The sequence below is a fragment of the Aulonocara stuartgranti genome (genome assembly GCF_965226115.1).
Source record: "Aulonocara stuartgranti genome assembly, chromosome: 4".
Taxonomy (NCBI): Eukaryota; Metazoa; Chordata; class Actinopteri; order Cichliformes; family Cichlidae; genus Aulonocara; species Aulonocara stuartgranti.
Window position 1 is genome coordinate 24,776,839 of NC_138942.1, and position 8,848 is coordinate 24,785,686.

Consider the following 8,848-nt stretch of genomic DNA (forward strand, 5'->3'; position numbering starts at 1 on the left):
TCTGCTTTTCATGGAGCACGTCATCACTTTGTCCATTTTTATTTATTTATTTTTTTGTCCTGAAACAAGCCGAGCCCACCAGCATTCTGAATGAACAGTATGATGACCAGGTCCGCGTCGACCTCATTGATAAACTCTTGATTCCAAATGTGCTCTGCCCAATCATAGGCATTGGTTGCTACCAACAACAAGAAATAAAGCAGGGCTGAACCATTTTCTAATAGGGGAGGGAGGGTAACGCTATGCAATATATTCATTTTTTAGAATTTATATTCAACGTTAATTGCAGCTAGGCTCAAAGTGTTAATGCTAGCTTATTTTAATAAACAACATGTCATATGCAAACAACTAGGGTGTGGCAAAGATTATTTTAGGGTGGCACATGCCCACCCAATGCCACCCCTGTAGATCCACCCCTGTCAGTACTGAACTTGCTGTCTCAGAAAGTGAAAACCAAACTAGAGCTCAAAGTGGACCTAAAACAAGGCTGAAAATAACAGGCATAAACACTGAGTTTGTTCTTAGAAACTTTCTGTATTCACAGGTTTGAACAGACAAGCAGGTACAGACAAAGAGTGCTTATATACACAGCAGCACAAGATGTTAAAATGAATGCTAAAACTATACGGTATTTACAGATGGACTACAGCGGAAAGTACAGACTAAGAACAAGTTTTATCACAAAACGTCTGGTACTCTACACAGTATCACAAATTCAATGAGCTGTACAGTTAAAAACCAAAAAATGGCAAATCTAAATGAAATCCAATGTTTCTCCAATCGAGAGGCACTGAATTAAAATGTATTTACATTATATATACATGTTATAGTGTATAAGCATGTATGTTTTCATACATATATAGCTACCTGTGGTGCAAAAGCAGCAAAAGAAATTAGAATGTATGGAATTGAATACTACAAAGGAAAAAAAACAAAAAAATGTTTGTGCTAAATGGGCTGACTGACAAAAAGGTTACACCATACATAACTAATATACTGGCAAAAACAAAGATTGAGCGCAAGGAAGTAATGTTTGCTCAAAGACCTAACGGTCCTAACGGTTACGTCAGTCATTTAAAAGAAAAAAGAAAAAAAGAGATTGTCAATAATACTTCAAGTTCATGCAAAGATATAAACTATTAAAAAAAAAAAAAGAACTTTTCCCTGTTGACCAACCAGCTGTGCAGCTTTCCCTTCGTCGTGACACAGAAGGTGCAAAATAAGAGGCAGGGCGGGGCTTCCTGTGCGGATTATGGAACAGAGTTAAACGCAGTACGGGCACTTGGTGGGGAGGTACAGTCTCAGAGTCAGCCTCATCCTGGTTGGAAAAGCCGCTTGTTGTGGCAGTGCTGGGTGGTGGTGGTGTGGAGGTGTTAGCGGTGGTGGTGAGGGTGGTGCTGATGACACTGCTGCTGCTGGTGTTGGTGCTTGTGCAACTGGCAGCAGGTGTAGTGGCCTGCTCCTCTTTGGGCTGCTTACTGGCAAACTCAGTGATGCTAAAGACAAATTGGAGGCAGCCCAGTTTGATGTAGCTACCATGGTGGAGCAGCGCCGTGCCCTCCCAGCCTGCCCCGCTGCCTCCAATTAGACTGGAGCTACTCGCTTTGCAGCTACAAGACGGCTCAGCACCACCCTGACATTGGCTACTCATCACTCCTCCTACTGGAAACAACCCCACCATGGAGTTGGCTCCCTCGTCCTCTTCCCGTTTCTTACTGCGACCTACGCAAAGAAGAAATGCAGCAGGTCTGAGAAAGACGTCTGTCCAGACTAGTGTCACAGTAAACTCCATTAATGTGGAGACAATGCAACCATGAAAAGATTTCACTGATTACATTTTATCCACAAAATAAAAAATGAACACTTTGTTTTGAAAATGAGACTAAAATCATGTGGAAAGCTGAACTCTGGCAAACATGTTTTACACTCATCATCTATAAACAGTTTCAGAGAAATTTGATTTAATGCTGTTTCACACTGCAGCTCTTTACTAATCAAACATCTGTCCAAATGATCTTTAATAACAGATTAAGACTGGAAGCTTTATGTGATACAGCAACATTCAGACTTTACATAACGTGGTCTGCCACAGAACAAGTATATCTGACTGCTCATTTTAGCACTTTATTTACCTTTCTCATTGCTACAATGCCACATGCACCAAGTTTACCACTGTACTGTACGTTTACTACATCCTTACTTTTACTTTGAAATTGCAATAGCTAATAATAAGCCAGCCTGTTCTTTCCCATTTGGTGTTTTCTCTACCAGCAGGCTCGCTGGCTAGATCGCCATTATGGATGGAGATGAATTCCAATACCAAACTCATGGTTTGTTTTTTTCCTGCACTTCAAGCTGGCACTCTAACCAGAACCTACAACAGACGGAGAACTGGTTCGTGTGCAGTTCTCACACAATGAGAATACAATGAGCTCACTGGGACTCAGAGCAGAACAAGAGCCAGCAGCTGCAGTCCAAGAACATGGGCTGACTGAAGACAGCTAATGATGATGTTCACTTATTTATTTTGGGGTGGCTGTAGCTCATGTGGCAGAGCAGGTCAGCCATTAATCAGAAGATTGGTGGTTCGATCCCAGGCTGCCTCCTGGCTGCATGCCAAATATTGTTGGGCAAGATACTAACCCCGTGTTTGCCTACTGGTGGTGGTCAGAGGGCCCGGTGGCGCCAGTGTCCGGCAGCCTCGCCTCTGTCAGTGTGCCCCAGGGCAGCTGTGGCTACAATGTAGCTTACCATTGCCTGTGTGTGTGAATGACTGAATGTAGTGTAAAGCGCTTTGGGGTCCTTAGAGACTGAGTAGAGCGCTATACAAATGCAGGCCATTTACCATTTATTTTAGTTTTATATTAAGCTAATATGTGTGTGTGTGAATGTGTGGATGACTGGATATGTAAAGCGCTTTGGAGTCCTTAGGGACTAGTAAAGCGCTATATAAATACAGGCCATTTACCATTTAATATTATTCACTTAAAAATAAGCACGTATAGCTCAGCACATCTCATAGGCTACTGTAAGGTATGAATTACAGCAAGAAGGTGATAAGTTTTCTTGTCATTGGTTCACTGCACTGCATAAACTAATTACATGTACCCATTAAGAATGACAAATGTGACCTTGACCACAATTTGGATGAAGAACACTAAAAGCTGTCCAATACTGCAGGAGCAGTGTCAGTGTAACAAACAGGACACTGACATTAAGCACATGGGGGGCTACACTTCCTGAAATTCTAGCCAAACTAAAAATGATTCTTTTCAGTATTAGAGTATAAATTAAAGTATTCCTTTAATTTACAGAAGCAATGATGTTATGATTTCTTCACAAATAGAATTTTAACTATTTTAACCAGGACACATACAGATGAGTGGCTAAGTGGATGAAGATGGTCAAACTGGGCACGCAGACCTGGGTTCCTTCAAGCCAATCCAAACAGATGACGGAGATGTACTTACGAATGATTCCTTGGACTTTGGCTACCAGGCCACCGGGTGGACATGGTGAGGTCTTCTCAGAGAAATCGCACGAGTACAGGACATTATCCACTGTGGTGCCATGCTCGCTATAGTTCAGAAGCTCATAATGCTTGGTATTCTGAAGGACGACAAACACACATAATTTACATCTTGGTCACTAACAACCACAGGAGTGTCTGTGAAGGTTCTCAGTCATCCAGGTCATCGTAGTCAAAGGAGCTTTGCAAGCTTCTTTGCAAGCTCCTTTGACAACCACAGGAGTGCTCTGCAGAGTGATGTAGTTTAACGGCCTCACCTCATCATAGAAAATACAGGCATGTTTCCCCGATACGTAGTTGCAGTGACCGTAGTTTGTAAGGCACACATCCATGTCAGCACCTTAAAGAAACAGTTAAAGACTTAAACACCCTTTCCCACAACACAAAGAATACAGATTTGCAACATGGATTTTTTTTCTGCAATATTGACGTGTCAAAATGTATTTTAATGACCTGCACTCCAATGTGACATATTGTGTTTTTGTTCAGTAGTTTTTATTCCACATGGTCCTGTTGTGACCCTCACAGGTCTAAGAACTTACTTTCACAGACAACTCGCTTAAAATACTCTGATTTAAAGATGACGGTATCAACTATCACTCAACCTGACTAATGATACAGAGATTGGGAGTTAGTACAGGCTCAGTATATTATTATATTATATTATACTCTGTTGTGTACTGCTGCATGTCGTGCAGAAGTACAGTCATGGTTAAAAGGATACCTTCTGTCAAGGTTTACATATTAGGACAAAATAAAAATTATCTTGTTTTTAGCAGGTCTTGAAATTAAATCTTGATATATAACCTCAAATGAACTATAAAATATGACACTACTGTCATGTATTTGACAAAAAAGAAGCCAAAATGCAGAATTAGTGTATGAAGCACTAAGCAAACCCCTGTTGCTTCCATATAAATAAAGATGACAAGTAGCTGATTAACTGATTATCAGCACGAGTGACCACCTCTATAAACTCAGAAGCATTCTGGTGTCTGTCGACATAATGCCAAAGAGGAAAGATGTCTTAAAGAATAAATGAGTGCTGCATGTCAGTATCTGAAGTTGCATGAAGCCAGTCCCAAACATGCTCATAATTCTACCATGAGAAAGATTATTCATTATTCAAGTGGAAAACATGCAAGACAGCTGCAAAATATTCCCAGGAGTTAAAGTCCAAAAACAGCCACCAAGGCTCAGGCAGTGCAATGACTCCAAGCATGTCAGCAAATCTGTCTGGTGGTTCTGCAAGCTGATGAACGATGGGGTGTTGTTAGTTTTTCCACACACTGCTTCTGCATCACTTCCCAGTTTTATATCTGTAGGAGTGATTAGCTCAGAGCCAAGACACCAAACCAGGGGCCCTGGTATACCTGCTGTGTTGGCAGCTTTGCGTGTCACCAGTAATACCATCACACAGCTATATCCATTCATGCTAGCTGTTACGGTGCATGTACGTGCTGCAGTATTCTTCTGAACAACAGGTGTTGCCCGTCCTCCAAATCAGCGCTGGTATAGAAGGAGAAGAAGTCAAAGTTGGAAGACAAGGAATTTTAAAGTTTTTGCAAAGTTTCAAAGTTTCAACATCTCCCTCTGTGAAACCTGTGAACCTCTAAACTTCTGTACTGATATGATGTTAGGATGCCATTAAAAACAGACTTTAACCCAGCTGCAGCAGCAATGCAACAACACACCAGATTATAAAAATGGAGAAGTGCATGACCAGCAGAGATGACAGCTTACAACATGCAACATCAACTTTGCTGTACGGTGACATTTGCCAGGCACCACACAGCAGGTATGATGGGGCCCTACCTATGTTCTACTTCGGTCTTACTAAACTTTAGTCACAAGGCAAGAATATAACCTAAATCAAACATGATTGACTTGAGTTTGGTGAACTGGTATAATTTCAAAAAACTACGTGAGACCAGCTTTAATGCTGTTCTCCTACGTGAACCTTTCCCACATCACAGGTGAAACCTAAGAGTGGCTCAGAGCCAGGGCACAGAATGCAGCAGGGTCAAAGTCACAGCGACTGAATGTCCTACCTGATCCTATGTGTAACGTCCTATAGCACATGCTGACAGCTGCTCCTCTTCCTGTCAGAGGGTAAAAGACCGCTCTGGCTTGCACCTTTTTCTGACCTGGAAGGAGGAGCGTGTAGGTTTTAATAATTAGAACAAAACAGCAATCAAACAGCAGAAAAACTGACTTCTTGACAAGTAAACAGACTAAACTGTAGTGCAAAGGTGTCTTACTGTTTGGGTGGGGTGCTGAGGTTTTTGGGGTAGTGCTGGTGGTGGGGGGAGGTTGAGTGCTGGGCACTTTGGGAGCAAAGAGCTGCTGGATCCTCTGATGTGCCAAGAGCTTGATCATCTCTGTATCCAGTTTGTCCAGCTCGATCGATGTGCACAAAAACACAAACACACACAACCGCTGAAAGCTAATTACATCTTCGTGTGCTTCATAGCAGAACACAGCAATATGAAGGCTCTTAAACTGTCACATGTGGCCGCAGAGTGACAAACTCACCCCCATCCTCCTCTTTTCCATCCTTCATGCAGCTGGACAGGTTGGTGATGGAGGGCAGTGTGTTGGGGAGCAGTGAGTCCGTCAGTGCAGGAGCAGCCTTTATGTCTGAGGGACAGGAGAGAAAAAAAAACAGACAAATTGATGAGATGAGATAAAAGAAGGACCAGAAAAAACACAGTTTTTGATAGTTCACTATAAAGGAAAAAAGTGCACAGGAACTATTACTGAGATAGAAGGCAAAGCAAGTTGTATCTGAATACCTTTTTTTTCTTCATAACTCAGTAACTGAAAATAAAATGTGCTCTTAAATGGCCATGTATCCTTTGGATAAATGGGGCTGCACGATACAAAATATGCAAGAAAATTGTTAGCACTATCGATTATGTCAGCAGTGAGTATTCAATTAATAGCAACAGTAAACATTCAAAAGAGAGAAAACTCAGGTCTTTTAAAATGAACTTTTCATTTGTTTCCACTTTAGAAAATGCTTGTTTTGATAGTTTAACAATACACAGTATCTGCCAAAAGAGCTCAACTCTTTCACTGTATTTACATCCCATATCACAATCACATTTCCACTTTCTTGAAGAAACATTTTCCTAAAGACAAAAAACTGATAAATTATTAAAAGTAGAAATAACAGAATCACAATTTTAAGTGATCTGCCAAATAAAATAAGCTATACATCCCATCCATCCTAGACTGAGGCATGAAATAAAAAGGCCTTCTTCCCATCTGCTTGGAGCTCTTTCTTACATTATAAGGGGAAAAAAGAGTTCTGACAGTAACGCATCTCCTGGATGAAGCAGAGTTGGTCAGTGTGCACGCGTGTGAATAATAATGATAATAATAATGTACACTTTTATTGATCCCCGTGGGGAAATTCTTCTCTGCATTTGACCCATTCACTCAGTGAAGCAGTGGGCAGCCACCAGTGCAGCGCCCAGGGAGCAGCGTGTAGGGATGGTACCTTGCTCAAGGGTACCTCAGGGTAGCCGTTCAGGGGATTCGAACCCCTGACCTTCCGATCATGGGGCAACCGCTCTACCTACTGAGCTATCCCTGCCCCTGCATGTGTGTTAAAGTGTGTGAGTGAATGTGTGTAAGCCTTGAAACAAGCATGTAGTGGCTGCAGTGAAGAAAGGTGAGCATATAACCATTCTCAGTTCTGAGGCATTCTCTGTGCTTTAATGCAAAACAGACGTTATGAAAGTGGAGATGTTAATACTAATAATAATTCAGCCTAACAGCATGACTATTAACACAATTTCTTAAAGTTAAAAATGTATTTATATTAATTTAAATATGTAAAATAATGTTGCTATAGCCTCAAATTAAATGTTCTCTCATGCACACCATGGTCCCCTTACACGTATAATGAGGAGAGAGTAACATAATGATTACCGGTACTTGAGTATATTATTATTATTATTATTATTATTAGCTGTATAAAGTGATACATTTAGACTGCAGCTTTGACATTTCTGATGTGTACCTGGAGTAGGTGCTGATCCAAACATTACTGTGTCGTGCTCCTGGCTGCCTCTAGATGGTGCATCTGTGAAGGAACTGCTGGTGATTGAGAAGGAGGGCTTTTCATCGGTGCTCACACACTCCTCCTGGGGCTCTGTCTGGCTCCTGTGGTTCTGTTGGCCACTGTGGGGCCATATCGTGGGGGCAGTGGGGCAGTTCTGTTGGGCACATGCATTTACAGTGCTCTCGGGTTCCTTCTTAACCGTTTCTGTTCCTATGTGGTTCACCAGTCCAGAGGCAGAAGCTGATGGCGTTTTCCCAGCCTTCAGTCTGTTCTGTAGCTCAGCCTTTTTCATGTCCTCTGATGTTCCACTTGATTGTGTATTTTCTTCTCAAAGTGCCACTCTGTTGATGAGGCCTTCTGTTTGATGGATAGGTGTTGCATGATACTACACTGGAGAGCGATGACATCCTGAATCCAGCTGAAACTGAGTGGGGTTTCTCTCCATTGCAGCCGCTATTAGGAGCTGAAAGAGTCTCTTGAGGAGTCGCAGGGTCGGAGCAGAAACTGTAGAACTCTCGAGCTCTGCACCCTGAACTTCATCCTCAGGCCACCTGTATCAACACACTGAGAGATTTATTTAATATCATTTTCATCACAATCTTACTCTGCCAGCTGACGTGCCGGTCTTAATCATGCACGATTTGTCTCTTCTATATCAAAACTCAGCCAAACATCAAACATTCAGCGTAGTCATTCAAAACCTTATCTGTACTATTATAATCAGCAAAAACAGCGTTTTAATTACAGGCATGTATCATTATTTGCAAATCAAAATGATAAAACTCAATAACACGCTAAACAGGAAGCAAAAGTCCTCTGTGCGCGTCACAGCTTATTTGCATGTTCACACACAGTCTAAAAATAGCTCGCAGCGCTGCAGTGCGCTGTCGTCACACACAGGGTCACACAAAGCTCAGACAAAACTCTTTTATCTTATATTACAAAGACGTCTTATATTTACAATCACTGACAGGCCTGACAGATTCAGCACCTAACAAATTTCGACAAATTTAAAATAACGGGTCTTACCGAAGAAAGTCTCACTTTTTTGTAATCAATTAACCAGTATCTGTTTCCTCCAGAACAGCCTATGGCCTGATTTCTAAAATCCCTAACTCAATTTAACTGTGTCCAAAAAAGCACATCACACCGTTTCCAACGGTGAGGAGAATCGAACTCCTAGCTTATTTCAGGATGCCCTGTACCCCACAGATAAGCCAAACTGAACTAACCCTTTTCGCCGACAG

General features: G+C 41.7%; 1 protein-coding gene across 1 annotated transcript; it reads right to left on the minus strand.

The window, feature by feature from the left end:
• Nucleotides 1-619: 619 nt before the first annotated feature.
• Nucleotides 620-8,323, minus strand: LOC309704610 (PHD finger protein 12-like). Its single transcript, XM_082529879.1, has 6 exons — nucleotides 7,560-8,323; nucleotides 5,791-6,169; nucleotides 5,581-5,676; nucleotides 3,787-3,869; nucleotides 3,471-3,609; nucleotides 620-1,722 (listed from the first exon to the last, which is right to left on the minus strand). Exons 2-6 carry the CDS (start codon nucleotides 5,906-5,908, stop codon nucleotides 1,103-1,105), a joined length of 1,056 nt encoding a protein of 351 aa, XP_082386005.1. The 5' UTR covers nucleotides 5,909-6,169; nucleotides 7,560-8,323; the 3' UTR covers nucleotides 620-1,102.
• Between the last annotated feature and the right edge of the window lie 525 nt (nucleotides 8,324-8,848).

What these genes read in the sequence shown, in the direction of transcription:
- LOC309704610 (XM_082529879.1), bottom strand. Translation starts at nt 5,908, where the DNA reads ATGATCAAGCTCTTGGCACATCAGAGGATCCAGCAGCTCTTTGCTCCC. An exon ending in CTCAGCACCCCACCCAAACA is followed by an intron (nt 5,677 to 5,790) that starts GTAAGACACCTT and finishes TCCTCCTTCCAG; the next exon opens with GTCAGAAAAAGGTGCAAGCC. An exon ending in CCTGTATTTTCTATGATGAG is followed by an intron (nt 3,610 to 3,786) that starts GTGAGGCCGTTA and finishes GTCGTCCTTCAG; the next exon opens with AATACCAAGCATTATGAGCT.